The following is a 26,998-nucleotide window of genomic DNA, read 5'->3' on the forward strand; positions in this document are numbered from 1 at the left end:
CCACCTGGATAAGAGGAATACCTATGTAAGAATGCTGTTCATTGACTACAGCTCAGCATTTAACACCATAGTACCCTCCAAACTCGTCATTAAGCTCGAGACCCTGGGTCTCGACCTCGCCCTGTGCAACTGGGTCCTGGATTTTCCGACGGGCCGCCCCCAGGTGGTGAAGGTAGTAAACAACATCTCCACCCCACTGGTCCTCAACACCTGGGCCCCACAAGGGTGCATTCTCAGCCCTATCCTGTACTCCATGTTCACCCATGACTGCGGCCATGCACGCCTCCAACTCAAATCATGAAGTTTGCAGACGACACTACAGTGGTAGGCTTGATTACCAACGACGAGACGGCCTACAGGGAGGAGGTGAGTGCCCTTGGAGTGTGGTGTCAGGAAAATAACCTCTCACTCAACGTCAACAAAACAAAGGGGATGATCGTGGACTTCAGGAAACAGCAGAGGGAGCATCCCCCCATCCACATCGACGGGACAGTAGTGGAGAAGGTGGAAAGTTAAGTTCCTCGGCGTACACATTACGGACAAACTGAAAATGGTCCACCCACACAGATAGCATGATGAAGAAGGCGTAACAGCGCCTCTTCAACCTCAGGAGGCTGAAGAAATTTGGCTTGTCACCCAAAACTCTGACAAACTTTTACAGATGCGCAATCGAGAGCATCTTGTCGGGCAGAATCACCGCCTGGCACGGCAACTGCTCCGCCCACAACCGCAAGGCTCTCCAGAGGATAGTGCGGTCTGCACAACACATCCCCAGGGGCAAACTACCTGCCCTCCAGGACACCTACAGCACCCAATGTCACAGGAAGGACAAAAAGATCATCAAGGACAACAACCACCCGAGCCACTGTCCACTATCATCCAGAAGGCGAGGTCAGTACAGGTGCATCAAAGCTGGGACCGAGAGACTGAAAAACAGCTTCCATCTCAAGGCCATCAGACTGTTAAACAGCCATCACTAACAGAGTGGCTGCTGCCAACACACAGACTCAAATCTCTTGCCACTTTAATAAATGTAATAAATGGATTTAATAAAAAAGGTATCACGAGTCACTTTAAATAACAGCACTTTAATAAATGTCTACATATCCTACATTACTCATCTCAAATGTATATACTGGATTCTATACCATCTACTGCATCTTGCTTTGGCCGTTCGGCCATCGCTCATCCCTATATTTACATATTCTTATTCATCCCTTTACATTTGTGTGTATAAGGTAGTCGTTGTGAATTTGTTAGATTACTTGTTAGATATTACTCGGCACTAGAAGCACAAGCACTTCGCTACACTCGCATTAACATCTGCTAACCATGTGCATATGACCAATACAATTTGAGTCGTCAGTTTTTTGTTGGTGTCATTTTTGCGGAAAAAATCATATTTTGGCTGGTAATCTGAGTGGCTGGTAGACTATCACTCTGAAATTAGCTACTAGGTAGCTACTTCCCATGCCGTTGCGGGAAGCGGGAACTAAGGACACCGTGTCCCGGTGTTGATGCCGTACATCCCCTTGATACATACTTAAACTGTATGTATGTATGTATGTATGTATGTATGTATGTATGTATGTATGTATGTATGTATCAAGGTGACATCTAAATGGTTATTAATATTAGTTTTTTTGTGTAGCTATCCTACTTTAATTCAAATCATGGGAAGGAAATAAAATTGCCACGTTAGCTATCGCGGGCGACACCCTGATACAGCTGCCCCGACCTCAGGTCGGCAGGCACCTTGATACCGGTGCACTGGTCATCGGCTTATTGACTCGTCGTGCACCCCAATCAGCCACGCAGAACGGTCTTGAGTGGCAACAAATCTTCCCAAATGAGTTGATTTGCTTTCCACACACCCACTCCTTTTGACATACTTACTCGCCCATACTCAGTCGCCATATTGGGCTGCAGCTACCCCACACTTACTGTGACCTGGAATTTTTATTTGGGAGCATCTTGTAATTATTGAAATATAAAGTGAACACATGTTCATTGGCATCACGGCTGTACCATTACTACAGGGAAAATGGCTTGTTTTTAGCCCTAACAGTTAAAAAGATATTACCAGCCCAATGTTTATTTCTTCTTATTGCAGGGGGATTGGTGAGCTGCATTTTACATACATAAACCATGTTGTGGGCCGTTCTAAAACTGCTTGCGAGCCATTTGTTTACACCTTGTGCAGTCATGTTACCTCCTTAGCTAGCAACCTGGTAACTTTACTAGTAAGCTATATCCGAACATTTGAGGCCACAGAAAGACGGATAATATTCCACAAACGACTTGGTATTTGTGTCAACATTTTGGCTTTTTATAATAAACAAATGTATTTACATTGTTACATAGTTTCTAGGGCACAACATGTGCTTCAGAAGTAGCTCGAATACATAAAGGCCCAATACAGGGTAAATCTCAAAATATTTTCTGGTGCTCCTAACTTTTAAAAGTTGGGAGCACCAGGGCTACAAATGAAAGATGTTAATTTAGAGCCCCCGATGCTAGCATCTCTATTCCTTAGCGTGTGGAAATGCTACATTCACCCCGCTCAATGTCACCTGACCGTGCAGGAGAGAGATGGAGACAGAACTACCTGCATCGGCAGGAGGGTTCTTAAAGCTCACTGTAGAAAAACAGGATCCATTCATCTATCTATAAAACATGTCACGTGGAATGCACGCACACATAACATGCACACAGAGTGTCAGTAATTGTGTCCATTTCAGGATAGCTAGCCAAGCCATTACAATTAGAGAGGTGAGAAGAGAATAAAATACATCACAGAATAAATCGGATAAATTTGAGATAAACATGGAGGCGTGCAGGAAGACTATTGTGGATAAAAAAACTGAAAAAAAGGAGGGGAGGGAAGGGAGGTGTTGGAAGGGATTGAGAGGGAGAGAGATGGATTTTTGCATCACAACCAGCTATCATAGACCCTTTATGCAAAATGGTAGATCCCAGCTTTCTTGCCGAGCAATCCGTCACCAGGAAACAAGGAAAACAACAGGGACAGAGAAAGGGGAAAAAGAGAGGGATGGAAAGAGAATGAAGCGAGCAGCCCAGAATGAAGCGAGCAGACACCGTAACACCAGACAAAACACAGAGAGAAAGACAGATGAGGCTGGAGGATGGCGATACGGTACTTACATGAGGACTCTGTGCCAAACATGGCTGGGCCGGGCGCTGCGATGGAGATAGAGGGAGAGAGAGGGAGGGAGAGAGAGGGAGGGGGGGTTGATGAGCAGGCAGCTACACAGCGGGGGTCATCAAAGCACACAATGCAGCCAGCCGGCCTGCCCTGGCTTTCAGATGCTCCGCTCGCTCGCAAGCTTCGCGCTCCGCTCCTGTAGCCGTTAAACGGCCTTCCTCCACACACACAGCTCCCAAAACACACACGGTCCAGCCGCTGAAGAGGGGCCTCAAGAGAGGGAAAAAAACCCTCCAACAATAGAAATCCTTCTCCACAGAAAACATAGGTGTTTAAATCCAGACAGAGAAGGAGCTGCCTGCCTGCTGCAGCTAGCTCTTGCTTTCCTCTCCTCTTGTTGTCTCCTATTATCCTCTGTTTCTCTATCTCTCGTTGTATATGTCCATGCAGCCGAGAACAAGAGGCGGGCTGTCCCGGGTAAAAAAGCTGAAAGCAAATACTGCAATCCTGTAGGCAGCCTGGTGGGTAATTCTATATCTATCTATGCAAACAGTGAGTGATGTCAGGAACCCTGACAAACACTGGTCGCGTTCCCCTGCTCAGACGTTGCATGCGTCAACCAATAGTTGCGGGCCACGTCATCAACTGCGTTGTCAGGTAACAGATTGCTATAACCTAAACGTGGAAGGCGAAAAAAGACGCCTGAGCAGAGGAATCGGAAGTTAGGTTAAAAATACTGTATTCCTGAAAACCGGCAACATCCGCTTTATTCCAACGATGCTAAGGGTGAGATTTCTATGACATATGTTGTTAGCTGATACTTAAAAATACCTATCCAGGCGTTACAAGACTGGCATGGGTCAGCAATGCCTGGGCAGAGAAACACGCCCACAGACAGACTGCTGCTGGAGAGAGGGCGAAGGGGAGGGGGAGATGGAGGGAAGGGGGCACGCAAGTGGTACTGGGAAAAGACCAATCATATGCGGTTGTCTATTATGGTCCCCCCAAAAAAACCTGCTGTCAAACACACACACACACACACACACAGCCTACTGCTCCTCTGGTGGGGGACGTGTGTAAGGGGAATAAGGGCAGGTCCAATGTGGCAGCTCCATAAATTGAAATTAATAAGAACCATTACTCTGGAGACAGCTGTGTGCATACCTGCCTGTGCAGCGGCTACACTAATGAACACATACACCAGGTGAATTCACCTACCTACAGTACAGGGAATTATCTAACCACATAAGCTACCAAAAATATTAGGTAGGTAGGTAGGTAGGTAGGTAGGTAGGTAGGTAGGTAGGTAGATATAGATATCTATATCTATATCTATGTGTGTGGGTTGTAATTACATTAACATTCTGCAAAACACAATGGTCAGCAAACAAAATCAGGCACGCGTCGAACTGAAACATCTTTTAACCTCTTACATCTACACGTTCCGCTAGCGGAACGTCTGCTCCAATATCCAATGATGGGCGGGGCGCGAAATTCAAACTCCTCTAAATCCGAAAACTTACACTTTTCAAACATATGACTATTTTACAGCTATTTAAAGACAAGACTCTCCTTTATCTAACCAAACTGTCCGATTTCAAAAAGGCTTTACAGCGAAAGCAAAACATTAGATTATGTCAGCAGAGTACCCAGCCAGAAATAATCACACAGCCATTTTTCAAGCTAGCATATCATGTCACATAAACCCAACCATATCTAAATGCAGCACTAACCTTTGATGATCTTCATCAGATGACACACCTAGGACATTGTGTTATACAATACATGCATGTCTGTTCAATCAAGTTCATATTTATATCAAAAACCAGCTTTTTACATTAGCATGTGACGTTCAGAACTAGCATTCCCACTGAACACTTCCGGTGATTTTACTAAATTACTCACGATAAACGTTCACAAAAAGCATAACAATTATTTTAAGAATTATAGATACAGAACTCCTCTATGCACTCGATATGTCCGATTTTAAAATAGCTTTTCGGATGAAGCACATTTTGCAATAATGTAAGTACATAGCCCGGCGTTACAGGGCTAGCTATTTAGACACCCTGCAAGTTTAGCCTTCACCAAAATCACATTTCCTATAAGAAAAATGTTCTTAACTTGCTTGTTCTTCATCAGAATACACTGCCAGGACTTCTACTTCAATAACAAATGTAGGTTTGGTCCCAAATAATCCATCGTTATATCCAAACAGCGACGTTTTGTTCGTGCGTTCTAGACACTATCCCAACGCTAAATCTCGGCCACGAGCATGACGCAAAATATGACAAAAAAATTCTAAATATTCCATTACCGTACTTCGAAGCATGTCAACCGCTGTTTAAAACCAATATTTATGCAATTTATCTCGTAGAGAAGCGATAATATTCCGACCGGGAATCTGCCTGTCTGTAAACTGAGGAAAAAACCGAAAGCCGGGGGCGGGGCGTGTCACGCGCCTAAGGCTTAGACCATTGAGTGACCACTTAGCTTTTGCTCTCCTTTGTTTCAGCCAGGGCTTTGAATTACGTCATTCCTGTTTTTCCCGGGCTATGAGACCTCATTGGAGACGTGTGAATTGTCACGTAAGAGCAGAGATCCTTTGTAAACGATAGAGATAATAAAGAAGGGCAAGAAATGTTCAGACAGGGTACTTCCTGAACAGAAGCATCTCAGGTTTTTGCCTGCCATAGGAGTTCTGTTATACTCACAGACACCATTCAAACAGTTTCAGAAACTTTGGAGTGTTTTCTCTCCAAAGCTAATAATTATATGCATATTCCAGTTTCTGGGCAGGACTAATAATCAGATTAAATCGGGTACGTTTTTTATCCAGCCGTGAAAATACTGCCCCCTAGCCATAACAGGTTGTTAGGGCTAGGGGGCAGTATTTACACGGCCGGATAAAAAACTTACCCGATTTAATCTGGTTATTACTACTGCCCAGAAACTAGAATATGCATATAATTATTGGCTTTGGATAGAAAACACCCTAAAGTCTCTAAAACTGTTTGAATGGTGTCTGTGAGTATAACAGAACTCATATGGCAGGCAAAAACCTGAGAAGATTCTGTACAGGAAGTGCCCTCTCTGACCATTCCTTGGGCTTCTTGACTCTTTTTATTGAAAACTTAGGATCTTTGCTGTAACGTGACACTTCCTACGGCTCCCATAGGCTCTCAGAACCCGGGAAAAAGCTGAATGATGTCGAGGCAGCCCCTGGCTGAAAAACATTAGCGCCTTTGGTAAGTGGTCTATCAGAGGACAATGAGACTGAGGCGCGTGTACGAGGCGACCCCATGTTTTTATTTTCTCTCTCTTTGTACTAAAACACAGATTCCCGGTCGGAATATTATCGTTTTTTACGAGAATAATGGCATAAAAATTGATTTTAAACAGCGGTTGACATGCTTCGAAGTACGGTAATGGAATATTTAGACATTTTTTGTCACGAAATGCGTTGGGCACGTCACCCTTCTTTACACTTCGGATAGTGTCTTGAACGCACAAACAAAACAGAGGATATTTGAACATAACTATGCATTATTTTGAACCAAACCAACATTTGTTATTGAAGTAGAAGTCCTGGGAGTGCATTCTGACGAAGAATAGCAAAGGTAATAACATTTTTCTTACAGTAAATCTGACTTTGGTGAGTGACAAACTTGGTGGGTGTCTAAATAGCTAGCCCTGTGATGCCGGGCTATCTACTTAGAATATTGCAAAATGTGCTTTCACCGAAAAGCTATTTTAAAATCGGACATAGCGAGTGCATAGAGGAGTTCTGTATCTATAATTCTTAAAATAATTGTTATGCTTTTTGTGAACGTTTATCGTGAGTAATTTAGTAAATTCCCCGGAAGTTTGCGGGGGGGTATGCTAGTTCTGAACGTCACATGCTAATGTAAAAAGCTAGTTTTTGATATAAATATGAACTTGATTGAACAAAACATGCATGTATTGTATAACATAATGTCCTAGGCGTGTCATATGATGAAGATCATCAAAGGTTAGTGCTGCATTTAGCTGTGGTTTGGGTTTATGTGACATTATATGCTAGCTTGAAAAATGGGTGTCTGATTATTTCTGGCTGGGTACTCTGCTGACATAATCTAATGTTTTGCTTTCGTTGTAAAGCCTTTTTGAAATCGGACAGTGTGGTTAGATTAACGAGAGTCTTGTCTTTAAAATGGTGTAAAATAGTCATATGTTTGAGAAATTGAAGTAATAGCATTTCTAAGGTATTTGAGTAACGCGCCACAAAATTCCACTGGCTGTTACGTAGGTGGGACGATTTCGTCCCACCTTCCCTAGAGAGGTTAATTTGAATGATGACACTGATTGAGCATGATACCCACAGTCTGGTAATAGCACGTGATTATAAACTCAGTATTATCTCCAACCTATTGCATGAATCTGCATGTTGTACACATGAATGCATAGTAGTAGATTAGAGCTAGAATATCATTATCAGAATGCATACGTAGGCGATTATGTGATTAGGAGACCACGAGTACGTGTGTATTCTGGCCGGTTATGCTGAGTGTTTATGTAATAATCTAGGGTGTTCATGATGAGTGCGTGTGTCAGGGTTTCCGTTAGCCAGCAATTGCCGGCTTTGGGCAAAAAAAACCCCAACTAAAAGCTGATAAATAAAACAGTTGCCAAAATGACCGGGAGAAGAAAAAAAATCCTATTGCAAAAATAATGCTTTTTATTCATTGATTGAAATACCAGTGGATGTAAATTCATTTGACCATTGTGGTTATCGGTCTATAGGTTAATGTGCATAATTTAGTGGAATTAAATTGGCCTGTGTGTATTTTCGTTAGTTATCATGCATTTTCATTGCGCAACAATTCTAAATGCAATTGCGTGTACACTATTAAAAAGAGCTAATATTTTGTGTGTGTTAGCACTGGGTCTATATGTAAGACTTGCTGTCATGTCAGACAGCCCAAACTGTCATTTGAATAAAGGACTGGAGTGTGATAGCAGCATTAGGATTAAGCCTAGTTCTGTGACTGAGAAAGAAAGGGAGATGGACAGAGAGGGGGAAAGAGGGAGTCTTGACTAAGGCCTCTTCTTCTTTGTCCCTCACACATGGTGGCTCCCTCTCTTCCCTCGCCAAAACCCAACGTCTTTGTCCTTCAAGCGGAGACAGGACCGGCCCACCTTCACCCATCCCTCCCTCCCTCATCCTTCTTCTTCCTCTTCTATCCCGCCATCCCTCCCCCTCTACTAAAGACGTCTCCATGTTAATTACACAAGGGTCTCAAACACCGCGTTGGGGGAGAGGAGGGGAAGATAAGAGGGGGAAGGGATGTTCTGTACAAGGATTAGCTTTAATAAAAACAATCCCCATCTGTAATCATGGGCATCCTAATCTGCTCAAATGTCAGCTTTCCCTAATAATTCATCTGACTAGAGCTCCCATAATCTGATCTAGAATCAGTATTTATGAGTGGGTTCATAATTAGGGCTAGGGTAAGCAAGGCATGAACCCCACATTACTATCTATAACGTCAGACGTATCTAAGACTGTGACGATACTACTATAGCAATATTTTTTCCATGCCAAAAATGAAAACATGAAGCAGATTAAACTCTTTGGTCTTTTAAAAAACCCGCTGTATGTCAACTATTGCGCTATAATTTGGAAAATAAATATATGTGACTATGATGACAACACTATGATGTTTGTTTCTAACAATAGGGCTGTTTTTCTAAAAAAGTTAAATTTGCTTTGTTTCCTTGCCACGATACTAAGCGGTATCGGGATACTGGTATCGTCCCAGCCCTATTTAGGACCTGTGCTTAAAGACAATGCTGTCAATATTCAACAAGGGGAACCAAGAGGGGGAAAAAAAGGCCTTGGGCACTGCTGGACTAGAACGAGTCCAGGACCTGATTCAATTAGTTTATACACAAAAGCATTCAACAGAATGGAAACAAGTGCTAAGGGGCCTTGTCCTTTTCTATGGCGAGCGGAAGAGCTGTGAGAGAATAGCTGCCGCCTTCAGTAAAGCAGAGAGCCCATAAAGTCCTCAATCATCATCGGTTCGGATTCAGAACAGGATAGTTATTTGAGTTGCGCATGGCCAATTGGCACACTCTCTGGCCTCTCGTTGCCTTGACGACCTTCAGGACGCAGGGCCATTGTCATGGCGACCACAAGGGCCAGGTGAGGTGGATGGGGGATGAGGGACTAGTTATAATCGCAGCAAGACAGCCATCAATAAGTGGCTAATAAGTCTGGCTGCACATCGGACTGGCTGACTTACTGTTATTGATGGCTGGCTTACTTACTAAAATACTTACTAAACTGAGAAATGATGTGACTAAACTGAACAAAAATAAAAGTATATTATGAAGTCAAGATCAATGATATAAAGAATGATGGAAAAAAAAACTAAATTAAATGGGCAGAAAGACAAATTCAACTCCATCGTTCATTGAATCAGATGGTTTATTTATCACAAAACCATTTGATGTTAATTCTTTTAATGATTACTTCATTGGCAAAGTGGGCAAACGGACAGGAAATGCCAACAATGAACAGTAAGCCATCGTATTCATGCATTAAAAAAACAAATGAAGAAAAGCAAGTTTGAATTTTGTAAAGTTAGTGTGGGAGAGGTGGGAAAACTATTGTTATCGATCAATAAATGACAAAACTCTTGGCATGGACAACTTAGACGGAAAGTTACTGAGGATGGTAGCTCACTTCTATCTGTCATATCTTTAATCTGAGCCTAGAGGAAAGTCTTTGTCCTCAGGCCTGGAGGGAAGCCAAAGTCATTCCGCTACCCAAAAGTAGCAAAGCGACCTTTACTGGTTCTAACAGCAAACCTATCAGCTTGTTGCCAGCTCTTAGCAAACTGTTGCGTTTGCCCAAATACAACTCTTTCTATTTAAACAAATTCACAGACTTTCAGCATGCTTATAGAGAAGGGCACTCAACATGTACTGCACTGACACGAATGACTGATGATTGGTTGAAATAAATTGATAATAAGGTGATTGTGGGAGCTGTACTGTTAGATTTCAGTGCAGGCTTTGATATTGACCATAACCTGTTGTTGAGAAAACATATGTTTATGGATTTTCAACCTCTGCCATATCTTGGATTCAGAGCCGGCATCTAATTAAACTCAGAGTTTCCTTTAATGGAAGCCTCTAATGTTAAACATGTAGGGTGTGCTGTACCGCATGGCAGCTCTCTAGGCCCTCTACTCTTTCCTATTTTTACCAATGAACTGCCACTGGCATTAAACAAAGCCTGTGTGTCCATGTATGCTGATGATTCAACCATATATGTGTCAGCAATCAGAGCTAATGATGTCACTGAAATTCTTAACAAAGAGTTGCAGTCTGTTTTGGAATGGGTGGCCAGTAATAAACTGGTCCTGAACATCTCTAAAACTAAGAGCATTGTATTTGGTACAAATCATTCCCTAAGCTCTAGCCCTCAGCTGAATCTGGTAATGAATGGTGTGGTTGTTGAATAAGTTGAGGAAACTCAATTACTTGGGTGTTACCTTAGATTGTAAACTGTCATGGTCAAAACATCTAGATTCAATGGTTGTAAAGATGGGTAGAGGTCTGTCCATAATAAAGAAAAACTCAGCTTTTTTGACACCACACTCCAAAAAGCAAGTCCCGAAGGCTCTAGTTTTGTCTCATCTTGATTATTGTAGTCATGTGGTCAAGTGCTGCAAAGAAAGACCTAGTTAACCCATAACAATCTAAGCCGGGATATAGGAAAGATCAGGAAATATATATTTTGATATGTATTTAACCTTAATTTTTGTTACTAAACAGTCTAACCCAGGGAAGGTGTTTCTACTAAGCTATTTGGAATTGTTTTAAAGAAGGTCATACCAACGATCACTTTGCTATGTGATTGAAGTATAAATAAAAATTGTTGTTGATGAAAATATTTATTTGGCCTTACTACTATTAGCCCACACAAATGCATAGAATAAGAGATTCACTAAATGGAACAACAGTTAGTTTAGTCCCCCCCCCAAAAAAAATCTAAAGGAATTTAGTTTGGAAGTATACAACGGGTGGGTCTAATCCCGAATGCTGATTGGTTAAAAACGCATTCCAGCCGGTGTCTATTCCACAGGTTACCACTGGCTAAATCTGACGTTAAAATGCCTGTTTAACTCTGTTCCATCTGACTGCGCAATCCACTGTTTCATCAGCCCAGCCAGGCACTTTATAAACTTGATATCCACTATAAAAAGCATCTAGATTCTAGACATTATCTCACATTTCTTTTAGACTAACATTTACTTTTCAACAGTAGAGATTTGTATAAACCTTGCTGTCTGTCTCTGACATTTGCAACATTGTTTCAATATTCATATTCGAACTCCAGCTGTCCCATAGTAATGAACGTGTCGGGAGTCGGGATGAGACAGGCAGGTAGCGTTTCTCAGCCAATCGAAATTATGAATCAGCTGGCGTCGTTTTTCTGGACAAAGAAATGTAAATTGATAAAAGGTCAAACGAAACGAAGTGCAGCTAGTTTGCAGTCTTTCTATTTTCAGTTTAAAGTGATTGTTTTATCTGTTTTGTAGGCTAGCTCCTCTGAACAACAGTGTCCTGACGAGTGAGCACATTTTCTATGCCAGGTAAAATTGCACCTCATTAGCGCATTGTTATGTATGTTTCCAAATAAATGTAACTCGAAAACAGCTTAAACAAATGCAAATATGGCAACTTTGCTGTTATTCTGGCTGCACTTTTTGACGTGACTAAGTTAGCCGTAGTTGGCTAGCTAGCAAGCGATAAGAACGTTGCTAGCACGGCAATGGAACATTTAAAACGAAAGACTGGGTTGCGTCTCTAGCAACCGAACGACCAGCCGGCTTGGGTAGCAACACTAGATTTGTATTGGGACTATATCTTGTGAAAGGATGAAATAGTATGAACAAATTCATCAAAATAACGTTTTTAATGAAAATATGTCAAATCATTATTTGAATATATTTGTAAACCGTTGTATATAAGTGATAATGCCTTCAAAGCCAGTGTTTGGAGGATATTTTGAAACGGATATATTAACAACACCTGTGCCAATATATCCTCCAAACACCAGCTTCGAGGGCATTCTCACTTAAGTGTTTGCCCTATATCTGACAGATAAATAAGATTTCAGGAAATATTAGTTATTTTGACATGAATTTAACGCCTTTGTTTAGTGACAAAAATATGTCTCCATATATACTTCTATAAATCTTTTCAACAGGTATTGGGGGGACTTCAGATGAGTCGTGAGGCATGTGGGCATCCTAGAGCAAAACAACCAACATTTACACAGAAGGGTCATATTAGCGTGTAGCCCAAACTGTTCGCAAGACGCTCGTGTTGGTTGTAGTGCAAAACGGAGAACACCATCGCGTTAGTGAGAGTCTTATCTTTCTATAGTAGTTTGTAGGCAAAACCATTTGGACGCTAGATATGATTTTGTGAGAAAACTGTTTGGCTCATGGTCCGACAAATACCGCTCTAGCTCTGTCACCTTTCACCGCAGATGCAGAAGTGTTACATAGGCGGATGCGGTGGATTGAGAAACATTAAGAAAACATCTCTAGTTTAAAATGATGGATTTTGATGGGGATTTGTGTATTATGCTAATTGGATTTGTGGGGGCGCGGACATCGACCTTAGAGGATTAAGCTGCGGCTGGCCCAGAACAGAGTAGCACATCTTTCTCTTCATTGTAATCAGAGGGCTAATATAAATACTATGCATGCCAGTCTCTCTTGGCTAAGAGTTAAGAAGAGACTGACTGCATCACTTATTTTTATAAGAAACATTGTGTTGAAAATTCTAAATTGTTTGCATAGTCATCTCACACACAGCTTTGACTGACAGACTTAACCCACCAGACATGCCACCATGGGTCTTTTCACAGTCCCCGGGTCCAGAACAAATTCAAGAAAGCGTACAGTATTATTTAGAGCCATTATTGCATGGAACTCCCTTCAATCTCATATTGGTCAAATAAACTGAAAACCTGGTTTCAAAAAACAGATTAACTTTTTGGGGATGGGGGCAGTATTTTCACGGCCGGATAAAAAAACGTACCCGATTTAATCTGGTTACTACTCCTGCCCAGAAACTAGAATATGCATATAATTAGTAGATTTGGACAGAAAACACTCTAAAGTTTCTAAAACTGTTTGAATGGTGTCTGTGAGTATAACATAACTCATATGGCAGGCCAAAACCTGAGAAGATTCCATACAGGAAGTGCCCTGTCTGACAATCTGTTGTCCTTCTGTTGCATCTCTATCGACATTACAGCATCTGTGCTGTAACGTGACACTTTCTAAGGCTTCCATTGGCTCTCTAAAGCCGCCAGAAAGTGGAATGGGGTGTCTGCCATCTCTGGGCAAAGTATAGGAGCAGAGTTTGTAAGTGGTCAGCCTGGGGACAGTGAGACTGGAGATGCGCAGTCACGAGAACTCACCATGTTTTTCTTTCAGTCTTTGAATGAATACAACGTCGCCCGGTTGGAATATTATTGCTATTCTACGAGAAAAACAGCATAAAAATTGATTTTAAACAGCGTTTGACATGCTTCTAAGTACGGTAATGGAATATTTAGAATTTTTTTGTCACGAAATGTGCTTGCGCGTTACCCTTCGGATAGTGACCTGAATGCACGAACAAAAAACGGAGGTATTTGGATATAACTATGGATTATTTGGAACCAAACAACATTTGTTGTTGAAGTAGAAGTCCTGGGAGTGCATTCTGACGAAAAACCGCAAAGGTAATCCAATTTTTCTAATAGTAATTCTGAGTTTAGGTGACCCTGAAGTTGGCGGATGTCAAAATAGCTAGCCGTGATGGCCGAGCTATGTACTCAGAATATTGCAAAATGTGCTTTTGCCGAAAAGCTATTTTAAAATCGGACATAGCGATTGCATAAAGGAGTTCTGTATCTATAATTCTTAAAATAATTGTTTTGCATTTTGTCAACGTTTATCATGAGTAATTTAGTAAATTCACAGGAAGTTTGCGGTGGGTATGCTAGTTCTGAACATCACATGCTAATGTAAAAAGCTGTTTTTTGATATAAATATGAACTTGATTTAACAAAACATGCATGTATTGTATAACATAATGTCCTAGGAGTGTCATCTGAGATCATCAAAGGTTAGTGCTGCATTTAGCTGTGGTTTTGGTTTATGTGACATATATGCTTGCTTGGAAAATGGCTGTGTGATTATTTGTGTCTATGTACTCTCCTAACATAATCTAATGTTTTGCTTTTGCTGTAAAGCCTTTTTGAAATCGGACAATGTGGTTAGATTAACAAGAGTCTTATCTTTAAAATGTTGTAAAATAGTTGATTGTTTGAGAAAATTGAATTGTGGCATTTTAGTTGGTTTTGTATTTCGCGCCGTGCGATGCCATTGGCTGTTGGCTAGGGGTTCCGCAGGCGGAACGGGGTTCCGCTAGCGGAACGTCTATCCTCAACAGGTTTTAAGCAAATCCTCACGGCACAACACCTCTCCCCTATTTTACCTAGATTTTTTGTGTAAGTATTGATATTTAGGCTGTGTGTGCAGTTTTTTAATTTATGTAGTTCTGTCCTTGAGCTGTTCTTCTCTATTAATGTTCTGTATTATGTCATGTTTCATGTTTTGTGTGGACCCCAGGAAGAGTAGCTGCTGCTTTCGCAAAACCTAAAATGGGGATCCTAATAAAATACCAATTGTATTTGTAATGCCATATACCAACTTCGGAAATAGCCATCCCTCACCGCCTGAATCGCTCTAGCGACCAATCATATTCATGATCAGAACAATGCTGCTATTTTCAGGTCTCTCCAGAGCTGTTCAGTCAGGTTCAAGTCAGGGCTTTGGCTGGGCCACAGAAGTTGAACCTTCGCCCCAGTCTGAGGTCCTGAGCGCTCTGGAGCAGGTTTTCATCAAGGATCTCTATCATCACCTTGGCCACAGTTTTAGTTGTGTAGGCTTGTAATTGTTTGTCCAAACAGCGGTTGGGAATGGGAGCCATCTTGTTGCTCTCCGGTCCTGGGTAAGACCAACACTGACTCTTGACAATTGTAACTTAGCGTCCTTGTTTTAGCAGCTTACGTTTCAACAGTTTGAGTCTGAGGCTACTCTTGCATTACCAGTTTTATAATAGTTCTTAATTCTGTGAATACTTGCATTTCCTGTGTGTATTAGCATTATCAAGTATAATATCGCTGCATAGATTTCAATATGCTCATTCAAAATATTATGAGTTTGAGCGATGCAAAAACTGACAGCAGCTCTTTTCGGAATGTTAAATGGACTCTAGCACGATCTGATCTTTTGGGACAACCAAGGGGTTGTAGACAGGGAAAGAAACTGTGCTTTGAATACCTGCCCTGACTCGTGAGCGTGTAAAGCAGCATAAGCCTCATTGCCCTGATGACTTGCAGAATCTAGTCTACCCTGCAATGTCTGGTGTCGAGCACACAATGCCCCATCAAAAGATGCAAAGACTGTGTCCCAACGTTCTCTTGTGTAACACGAAATCCCTAACAGACAAGGTAGATGAGCTTTACTCTGTGACTCAGGCTAACGAGACTGCCATTGTAGCTGTGACCGAGTCCTGGTTAAAGGCAGATGTCCCAGACTCAATAGTCAGGCTTCAAGGCTATAGTTTGCATAGAAAGGACAGAGTAACCACATGTGGTGGGGGTGTAGCCATGTACATAACGCACAGCATCCATCACAAGCGTTTACTGGACCTGGAGGATGACAGCTTTGCGTGTTTGTGGACTTGTCTGAGACCATCTCTCCTACCACGCGGCTTTAAAGGCATTGTGTCCTCTATCACGTCCTCAAATCTTCTAAAAAGACCCCATCTGACTCCCAGGCCCTGGAATATCTCAGTACTATTCAAAACAGATAGTCTTCCAGGTATTGTGATTCTCGGTGATACCAACACACTGAAACGTGGTCCATTGATTTGATTGGAGAACGGCGCCAGAGGGGATGGCTGCCGTTTTACGGGCTCCTAACCAATTGTGCTATTTTGGGTATTTTTTCGAATTGTTAGTAACTAATCTTGTACATAATGTTGATGCTACCGTTTCTTATGACAGAAAGGAGCTTCTGAATATTAGAACAGCGATTACTCACCTCGAACTGGGCGAAGATCCTTTCTTTAATGAGTTTGATGCGAAGGATATAATGTTGCTCACAGACAAGGCCCAAATCTCTGTCATTCACATGAAGAAAATGAGGAAATACAGGGGGCAGAGATCAGGGTGCCTTGTAAGAATTCGTCGGTAAACCTGCCTCTACCATCCGTTCTATTAGCCAACGTGTAATCACTGGAGAATAAACTGGATGAGGTCCGTTTGAGACTATCCTACCAAAGGGACATTAAAAACTGTAATATCTTATGTTTCACCGAGTCGTGGCTGAATGACGATATGTATAATATACAGCTGGCTGGGTTCTCTGTGCATTGGCAGGACAGAACAGCTACGCCCGGTAAGATGAGGGCTGGGGGTATTTGTCTATTTGTAAATAACAGCTGGTGCGCAATGTCTAATATTAGTGTCAAAGTATTGCTCGCCTGAGGTAGAGTAACTCACGATAAGCTGTAGACCACACTATTTATATTTTTCATAGCTGTCAATTTACCACCACAAACCGATGCTGGCACTAAGACCATACTCAACGAGCTATATAAAGGCCAAGAAAGGCAAACAAGAAAATGCTCATCCAGAAGTGGTGCTCCTAGTGGCCGGGGTCTTTAATGCAGACAAACTTCAATCCATTTTACCTCATCTCTACCAGCATGTCACATGTGCAACCAGAGGGAGACCCCCCCCCCAAAAAAAAACTCTAGACCACCTTTACTCCACACACAGACACGCGTACAAAGCTCTTCCTCGCACTCACTCCATTTGGCAAATCAGACCATAATTATATCCTCCTGATTCCTGCTTACAAGCAAAAACTAAAGCAGGAAGTATAAGTGACTCGCTCAAAATGGAAGTGGTCAGATGATGTGGATGTTACACTACAGGAGTGTTTTGCTAGAACAGACTGGAACATGTTCTGGAATTGATCCAATGGACTTGAGGAGCATACCCCTTCAGTAACCGGTTTCATCAATAAGTGCATTGACGACGTCGTTGCCACAGTGACATTACGTACATATCCTAACCCGAAGCCATGGATTACAGGCAACATCCGCACCGAGCTGAAGGCTAGAGCTGCCGCGTTCAAGGAGCGGGACACTAATCTGGACACTTATATGAAATCTCACTATGCCCTCAAACGAACCATCAAACATACAAACCATCAATACAGGACTAAGATTGAATCCTCCTACACCAGCTCTGACGATCGTCAGATGTGGCAGGGCTTGCAAACTATTACGGACTACAAAGGGAAACTCAGCCGCGAGCTACCTAGTGACGCGAGCCTACCAGAAAGGCTTTTATGACTTTTATGCTCACTTCGAGGCAAGCAACACTGAAGCATGCATGAGAGCACCAGCTATGCTGGACGACTGTGATCACACTCTCCGTAGCCAATGTGAGCAACACCTTTAAACAGGTCAACTTTCACAAGGCCGCAGGGCCAGACGGATTACCAGGACGAGTACTCAGAGCATGCGTGGACCAACTGGAAAGTGTCTTCACTGACATTTTCAACCTCTCCCTGACCGAGTCTGTAATACCGACATGTTTCAAGCAGACCACCATAGTCCCTGTGCCCAAGAAAGCAAAGGTAAACTGCCTAAATGACTACCGCCCTGTAGCACTCACGTCGGTAGCCATGAAGTGCATTGAAAGGCTGGTCATGGCTTACATTAACACAATCATCCCGGAAATCCTAGACCTATGCCAATTTGCAAACCACCCCAACAGATCCACAGATGACACAATCTCAAAATCACACTCCACACGGCCCTTTCCCACCTGGACAAAAGGAAAACCTGTGAGAATGCTGTTCATTGATTACAGCTTTGCGTTCAACACCATAGTACAGCAAAGTTCATCACAAAGCTAAGGACCTAGGGACTAAACACTTCCCTTTGCAACTGGATCCTGTACTTCCTGATACCACCTGGAGGCAGCCTAAGGGTAGGCAATAACATCTGCCACGCTGATCCTCAACACGGGGTCCCCTCAGGGGTGCGTGCTTAGTCCCCTCCTGTATTCCGTTCACCCACGACTGCATAGCCAAGCACGACTCCAACACCATCATTAAGTTTGCTGACGACAACAGTGGTAGGCCTGGTCACAGACAACGATGAAAAAGCCTATAGGGATGAGGTCAGAGACCTGGCCGTGTGGTGCCAGGACAACAACCTCAATGTAAGAAATACAAAAGAGATGATCGTGGACTCCAGGAAAAGGAGGGCCAAACACACCTCCATTCACATCGGCGGGGCTGTAGTGGAGCGGGTCGAGAGATTCAAGTTCTTTGGTGTCAACATCACCAAACTATCATGGTCCAAACAAACCAAGAAAGTCGAAGAGGGCATGACAACACCTATTCCCCTTCAGGAGACTGAAAAGATTTGACAAGGGTCCTCAGATTCTCAAACAGTTTTACAGTTGCACCATCGAGAGCACCCTGACCGGTTGCGTCACCGCCTGGCATGGCAACTGCTTGGCATCCGACCGTAAGGCGCTACAGAGGGTAGTGCATATAGTCCAGTACATCACTGGGGCCAAGCTTCCTGCTATCCAGGACATATATACTAGGCGGTGTCAGAGGAAGGCCCACACCAGTCACCCAAGTCATAGACTGTTCTCTTGGCTAATGCACAGCAAGCGGTACCGGAGCACCAAAACGCTCCTTAACAGCTTCTACCCCAAAGCCATAAGACGGATGAACAATTAATCAAATGGCCATCCGGACAATATGCATGAACCCCTTCCTCACCCTTTGTTTTTACACTGTTGCTACTTGCAGTTTATTACCTATGCATAGTCACTTTACCCCTACCTTCATGTACAAATTACCTCAACTAACTTGTACCCCCGCACATTGACTCGGTATCGGTACCCCCTGTATATAGCATCATTATTGTTATTTTATTGTGTTACTTATTTTTTTGTTTCAAATTGAGTCTTTATATTAGATTTGTTTTTACTTTATTTTATGTAGTAAATACTTTTGTAACTATTTTATGAACTGCATTGTTGGTTAACTTCTTTGGGATAGGGGGCAGTATTTCACGTCCGGATGAAAAGCGTGCCCAAATTAAACTGCCTGTTGCTCAGGCCCAGAAGCTAGGATATTCATAGAATTGGTAGATTTGGATAGAAAACACTCTGAAGTTTCTAAAACTGTTTGAATGATGTCTGTGAGTATAACAGAACTTATTTGGCAGGCAAAACGACCAGAAATTATTTTTGGAGGTCACTCTTGTCAATGAGGTTTCTTTGGGAACCTAGATTTCTAAGGCAGTTGCTTGCAGTTCCTATCGCTTCCACTGGATGTCAACAGCCTTTAGAAATTGGTTGATGTTTTTCCTTTATGTAATGAAGAAGTACGGCTGTTCAGAACGAGTCTCGAGGGAAGTGTACTGTTTGATAGAGACACGTGACCAGAAAGCACGCTCCACATTGTGTTCCTCCGGTATTGAACGCTGTTTATCCCGTCTTAAATTGTATCGATTATTTACGTAAAAAAATACCTAAAAGTTGTTTTAGGAAAGTTGTTTGAAATGTTTGGACAAAGATTACAGGTAATTTATGATATATTTTGTAGTCATGTGGTGCGAGTTGGAACCGGTGTTTTTCTGGATCAAACGCGCCAAATAAATGGACATTTTGGATATATAATGACGGAATTAATAGAAAAAAAAGGACCATTTGTGATGGTTATGGGACATATTGGAGTGCCAACAGAAGAAGATCTTCAAAGGTAAGGCATGCATTATATGTTATTTCACACTTTTGTGTTGTGCCCGGCGGGTTGAATTCTGATTGTCTGTATTTGTTTGATGGGGTGCTATCCTCAGATAATAGCAGGGGTTGCTTTTGCCGTAAAGTCTTTTTGAAATCGGACACTGTGGTTGGATTAACAAGAAGTTTATCTTTAAAATTGTGTATAATAGTTGTATGTTTGAGGAATTTTAATTATGAGATTTCTGTTGTTTGAATTTGGCGCCCTGCAATATCACTGGCTGTTGTCGAGGTGGGACGTCCCACATATCCCAGAGAAGTTAAGGGCTTGTAAGTAAGCATTTCACAGTAAGGTCTAAACCTGTTGTATTCGGCATGTGACAAATAAAATTTGATTTGTGCACTCAGTTTGGACTAAAACAAGTGGTGTCAAAACCAACTAGAGACTCCAATCAACTTGACTCCATCACAGGCCTGTAAAGGCATCCGCATCCTTTGGTTCGCCTGGCGCCTAGATTAACTCGGCTATGCTATTCAAACAAATGTGCCCACATACTCCCTTAAAAGACTTAAGCATGCAAAATGAGAAAAAGCTGCAATAGTAATGTTTGTCAATCTTGAGACACCATAGCCAGCATACACTTCCTCAAAATAGTCAGAATTAACGTAACTCAAGAAATCTGTCATTAAATTTACTTTTTTTAAGAGATCTTAGTTGCGCAATTTTACATTAAAATATTTGGTGCAGGGTCAAGTGAAAAGATTTGCATGAAAACAAGTCGTCTATCATTGAATGACAACACTTAATTGAAGAATCCCTACTGTTGACCATTGGAGAAATGCTGTGTGTTTGAATCTAAGAGGCTTTGCCATGCTATGTTGTCGTCTTAGGTCTCTCTTTATGTTGTGTTGTCCCTCTTGTGGTGATGTGTTTTTTGTCCTATATTTTTATTGAATTTATTTTTAATCCCAGACCCCGTCCCTACAGGAGGCCTTTGCTTTTTGGTAGGCCTAGTTAAATAAAAGGTTAAAGAAAAAAATGAACGACAAAGGGGTGTAGACTTCAGTTACAGAAATTCTGCTTACCTCAAGAAAAATTGTGTGCACGAACAGCCCCAAACTAAACCTTCCACAAGACCAAAACGTCACAAAATGTTGTCATGATATAAACACGAACTGTTCGTATTGGGAAGCATGCGGATGCCTTAAGCCAGCCCACCTGCGCTTGACTGGTAGTTCTGACCATCAAACCACACTCTGGTCAGCAGGCCTATGGTCAGATCAGTGTTCAGAGGGCGCTGCATCCCTGAATCTAAGAGGCTCTTAGGCCTCCAACTCAACACAGCAGATTTCAGCTCAGTGTACAAAGCTCCTCTGGTGCAAGCTAAAGTCGACATCGTCAATGAAGTTCGCACTCCTATCCTCAACCAGGCATTTCCCATCAAAAGGAGCAACATGGATGGCTACTCAAATAAAGGAGCTCATTGTCGATAGGCAGATAGTTGGGTCCTATGATTGGAAACCTGAGTGTAAGAGACTGTTCGAAAGTGGTATATCTCATCCAACATGCTAAGAAGAGATACTACGAGGATGAAGTCACATCTCAGGACCAAGGACAGTGGAAACTGGTTTAAGTCCAATAAAAAGCTGATGGGAGCTGCAGAAGACCAGAGTGGGGGAAGATGACACGAGCATGAAACCTTAAATCTTCACTTTTCTTCTGTGTGGAAGGACGCCACATGCAACATCCCAAGCTCGGAGGTTGAAGACAGGATCTTAGCAAACATCACTACCGTATTGGACGTGTCACTACAGTATTGGACAGGTCAAGGAACTTATTTGCAAGGTGAACGGGAGAAAAATCAGCTGGCAGAGACAGCATCCATGCCTAGATTCTCAAAACATACAGTGAGGAGCTTGCCCCTTTTTTGACCTACTTGTTCAATGCTTGCCTAAACATTTCTCCACTCAGTGGAAAAGACTCACCGGTTATGCAGTAGCCAAGAAAGGCAGACCACAGTTCCCTCAGGACTATCATCAGATCTCCCTTCTGAGCTGTATTGGAAAAGTCTATGAAAGAATTATGAAGGACCTAATACTATAGGAAACGGAGTCTGCAGCATTGTTTCATGAAGAGCAGATCCACTGACAGTCTTGCTGCACATAGTACAAAGCTGGCAAAAACGCTGTCGACGCTCACTCCAAATTTAATGTCAACGCCACCTTCATTGACTTCACAAGGGCCTTTGACACTATCAACCATTGACAATTTTTACACCCCCTTAGCACTTCAAAGCACATATGGCTGTTCAGGGCAGAGTGCAAACAGTTAAGTGGGGCAACTTCTACTAAGAGGACTAGCCAGTACAGGCTTGGGTCCCCCAAGGCAGAGTCCCATTCCCGCTCCTGTTTGTTCTCAACCCGGATGCCATCTAGCGTTGAACCCATCAAGTACGCGGACAATCTGACCCTTTCTGAACATCTAATGGACTTTCTATCAGGCCAGATGCAAGCTGCTGTGGAAGCAGCCACAGCCTGGGGTCAGACATACTGCCTCACAGCCAATGCACCGAAAGCCAAAGGCATGGTTATTAGCCTCAAGAAGCCTAAAAAAAACAGATTGACTCTTCCTCCTGTTGTCCTGAACGGCCAGGCAGTGGAACGTGTGGACACCTTCCAGGTAATCAGGGTGCAGCTCTCCTCGGACCTCTCATGGGCTGCCCACTTCAGATACATGCTGAAGAGAGCCCAACCAACAATCTATTACCTGAGCGTAGCCAAGCACGCTTGTATTTCTTCTGATGTTCTAAGCCAAATACACTTACTGGACAGTTTATTAGATACATCACCCAGTTCACAAAAACTGATTGCTCCTACAGTCAGCGACTCAGGCATTGAGGCATTCACTTACTGTTCGATTGAATGTTAGATTGGGCAAAACAAGTGACCGAAGCGACTGAGCATTATATGATCGTCGGTGCCAGGCACGCCGGATCCAGTATCTCAGAAACAATCCCCTTCCTGGGATTTTCACACACACGACAGTGTCTATGGTTTACCGAGAATGGAGTGACAAACAAAAAACGTCAAGAATCGCGCAAGCCAGCAGGTGGGCAACAAATAAATAACACCACAATACAACAGTGGTGTGTAGAGCGGCATCTTGGAACGCACAACTCGTCAATCCTTGTCACATATGTGCTATTGCAGCAGACGACCACACCGGGTTCCACTCCTATGAGCTAAAAACAAGAAGTGGCTCCAGTAGGCATGAGCTCACCAACACTGGACAATTGAGGTCTGGAAAAAACATTGCCTGGTCCGTTTAATCCCGGTTTCTGTTGAGTCATACTAATGGCAGAGTCAGGATTTGTAGTTAGCTGCATGAGTCCATGGACCCATCCTGCCTGGTACAGGCTGGTGGTGTATGTTTCCCTGGCACACATTAGGTCCCTTGATACCAATTGAGCAGGCTGTTCTGGAGGCAAAGGGGGTCCGACCCGGTACTAGATGAGTGTACCTAATAAACTGAGTGAGTAAGTATATATCATTCATCAGGCCTGTCCTGGAATATGGTTCACCTTTTTCCCAGTGGCCGGTCTGGAGCATGAAGTCACAAGCTTTGCTGGGAGGCTACTGCGTAGCAACCTAGCGGTGCCAAAAGCCCTGGTCTGCCCTAGAAAGTCTATGTAAAGTACGATCGGCAGAAGAACTATCGGCCGTTTTGGCACAAAAATTTGTTTGGTCCCCACAGTGAATTATTTAAAAGTTTGCTACAAATCAAGATATTTTATTAAATACTGATACAATCTGACTACTACATTTGTCGTCACACATGACTACATGCTGACAGACCAATTACGGGCCGGCAGGCTATGAGGCAGCTCCGGTTGACTCAAAGGCAGGATGAAAACGACTACTTCAACCATGATCCTTTGCTAGTTACAGGCACTTTCCCCATGATCCTTAGCGATTTTTTTGGTGCTATTCAGCATTATGGCAATCTTCAAATTCAAAATACTTGTGGATGACGTCAGCACTATCACCATCTACTGGATTTATTGGCTATGGTTTGGGCAGTTCTCCCAAAAAACCTGATCAAAGACATGGTAGGACTTCAGAGAAGATGCTGCCGAATCATTGGAATACCCCAGCCCGGATGCAAGAAGAGATGAGGCGACAACTAATAAGTGACTTCACTCGGCTACTGAAGGAAGGGAGCCTTTTCCAGGCTCTGATCACAAAACCAAACCACCATAACCTGTGAAATGGGGGACAATACACACAGCCAATCAGTCACACATAAATAACAAACTGTCCTTTCTACCTAGAGCGTACAGACCCTGTAGTGTACCTGTGGTCATTTCTTAAATTCTTAACTAAATGTGCCCAGTGGTCAAATCTGAACTTTTAACCAAAAAATTACTTCAGATTACAGTTGTGTTTTTATGTTCATTTGTGCTCCTCCTCAATAACCTTTATTTAACTAGGCAAGTCATTTAAGAACAAATTCTAATTTACAACGACGGCCTTGTTCAGGGGCAGAAGAGATTTTTACCTTCTCAGCTCGGGGATTCGATCTAGCAACCTTTCGGTTACTGGCCCAGCACTCTAACCACTAGGCTACATGCCACCGTCATTATGTAAAGAGCATCTCATTTCCTAATGTTATGCAATGATGTTTATATAATAAAACTTAACTGTAAGCCTAGATGTGTTGTGTAGATACGCATAGGTGACTTTCTGTATTTATTCGTAAGCACTTAAATGTGTGTGTGTGTGGGTGTCATAAATGGATGTTTCCCATCCAGTACTTAGACTAGACAACAGCCCATGGCAGCCTTTGATAACCAGACATTTATTCATCTTTCTTTCTTTAAATTTTCCATTCAGGCATGAGCAGAAGAATGAGGCGCCCACAAAGGAAGTTCAGCAACGCTTTGATTACCTACATTAGGTCACCATTCAGATAACTGGGTCAGTACTGCTTAGGCTCTGACGCTAGTGACACCTACTGGCCACAGAGAGAATGGCAGCTTAATTTCCTCTGAAGGGAGTCTTGTCTGACTTGTTGCAGGTATTTAGTGGAGCTTTTCCACTCTGAGGCCGTGTCTCAACCTTGGTTGTCTCCTTTCCTTCAAGAACCTTGCTAGGTAAGAGGACTTGATAGTTTCCACTAGATTGCATTGTTTTGTTCATCAAGTGCTCAGAGGTTGTGGTCATGAGGGAGAAGTTGATGAGGAAAGGAAGCCTAACTCTTGAGATACGGCTTACACGTTAGAAAATTTGAAATGTTTGAGGAACTATCCTCTGAATAAGAAGCCTACATGAAAGCCGGAGACTGGGGCATAAAGTAAGTTAATGAGTGAGACATTTTGAAAGCTGTGCCTTCCCTTACTAATTTTATGAGGCAATGAACTTGGGCTCCCGAGTGGCGCTGCGTTCTAAAGCAATGCATCTCAGTGCAAGAGGCATCACTGCAGTCACCGGTTCGAATCCATGTTGCATCACATCCGGCTGTGATTCGCAGTCCCATAGGGCTGTGCACAATTGGGCCGGGGAAAGCCATCATTGTAAATAAGAATTTGTTCTTAACTGACTTGCCTAGTTAAATAAAAGGTTACAATGAAGTGTGGGACTCAATTCTAGTACAAACAAAATGTTGAGTGACTCGATCGCACCTGTCTGTCAGAACCATTAGTAAGGTAGATGCACGCACACAGACACACTCCGCCTGGCACCAAACATTGATTCCATTCCAGAGACAGCGAGTGCAAGGGAGACTGCATATAGCCCTGAGGAATGCCAAGCACTCCAACCCAGATGAGGAATATAATTATATAGACATGGCTGCATGGAATTGGAATGCCAAATAGACTCAATGGCTTAATACAAGGACAATAAATGCTCAAATATCTCCTGAACAAAACCTATGGATGGGGGAAAAAAATAGCCTACAATTGATGTGATAGGCAAAGTTTCCTCAATACATTTTTTAGGGGCACTGGGCAAATTTCAGGTTCGCTGGGCCCAACATAAACATTGTGACATTTCTGTGCAAATTCCAGTGAGAGTTTACTGTGAACACTGAGGCTGTGCATGCTTCATGTAACAGTGGCCAAGTAGGTTATTGTGGCTATTTCATCATAATGTAGGCCAAACAGAGGCCTACCATAAAAAAAAATAAGGGAGAAAAATGCCTCCCATAACATTTTAACATGGAAATAGCAGTTATATCATTCAGCCTACAGTAGCAGCAAATGTGTGGTGTTAAATGTAGGCCTACATTCCATGAGACTTTTGAAAACAACATGCAGGGATTGAAATTAACCTGTTTATCCATTTGTCCTTCAGACAAGCAGGTGACTGAAAATGTGTTTGATGCAAGAAATTACTTAATTTTATAATTATTCCCCATACCATTATTAGAGAGAACCAGACAAATTATGCTACCTTCTGCCTATTGGCTACTTAGCTTATTCAAGCCAGTCTCAAAATACAACACTGCCCCTTTAAGTCATAAAAAAAAGCTCTTCACCTGACTCGCTTTTCAAAGATGGCTAGAAATGCACACATTTTGTGCTCTTGTAGGAAGCAACGTACCCATTGTAGACTACAAATTAGCTATAAATGGGCTAATAACTCATTAACTAGCAAATAATATAAACAAATGTGCACAGGTGGCTACATGCAGCTCTCGCTTTGATCTCAAAACAAGCGCATCTACTTGCGACGGCTCATGCTGTAAACACAGTCTAGTTCAAAGTGAATGGCACATGTCCATATACAGTGCATTCAGAAAGTATTCAGACCCCTAGACTTTTTCCATATTTTGTTACGTTACTGCCTTATTCTAAAATGGATTAAATAAAATAAATTAAAAACGAAATATTCATCAATCTACACACAATACCCCATAATGT

At 42.5% G+C, this 26,998-nt stretch overlaps 1 protein-coding gene across 5 annotated transcripts in view; it reads right to left on the minus strand.

The window, feature by feature from the left end:
• LOC115152319 (suppressor of tumorigenicity 7 protein homolog) overlaps positions 1-26,998 on the minus strand; it is a 73,604-nt gene that overhangs the window by 29,007 nt on the left and 17,599 nt on the right. For 3 of the 5 annotated variants that reach the window (XM_029697087.1, XM_029697085.1, XM_029697088.1), the window contains exon 2: positions 3,166-3,201. The exons of the other annotated variants lie outside the window; for them this stretch is intronic. In XM_029697087.1, coding sequence (XP_029552947.1) covers positions 3,166-3,187 — 22 coding nt within the window. In that variant the 5' untranslated portion in view covers positions 3,188-3,201. The remainder of the gene's footprint in view (positions 1-3,165; positions 3,202-26,998) is intronic. 5 annotated transcript variants of the gene reach the window in all.

Source organism: Salmo trutta, chromosome 17, assembly GCF_901001165.1.
Source record: "Salmo trutta chromosome 17, fSalTru1.1, whole genome shotgun sequence".
Lineage (NCBI taxonomy): Eukaryota > Metazoa > Chordata > Actinopteri > Salmoniformes > Salmonidae > Salmo > Salmo trutta.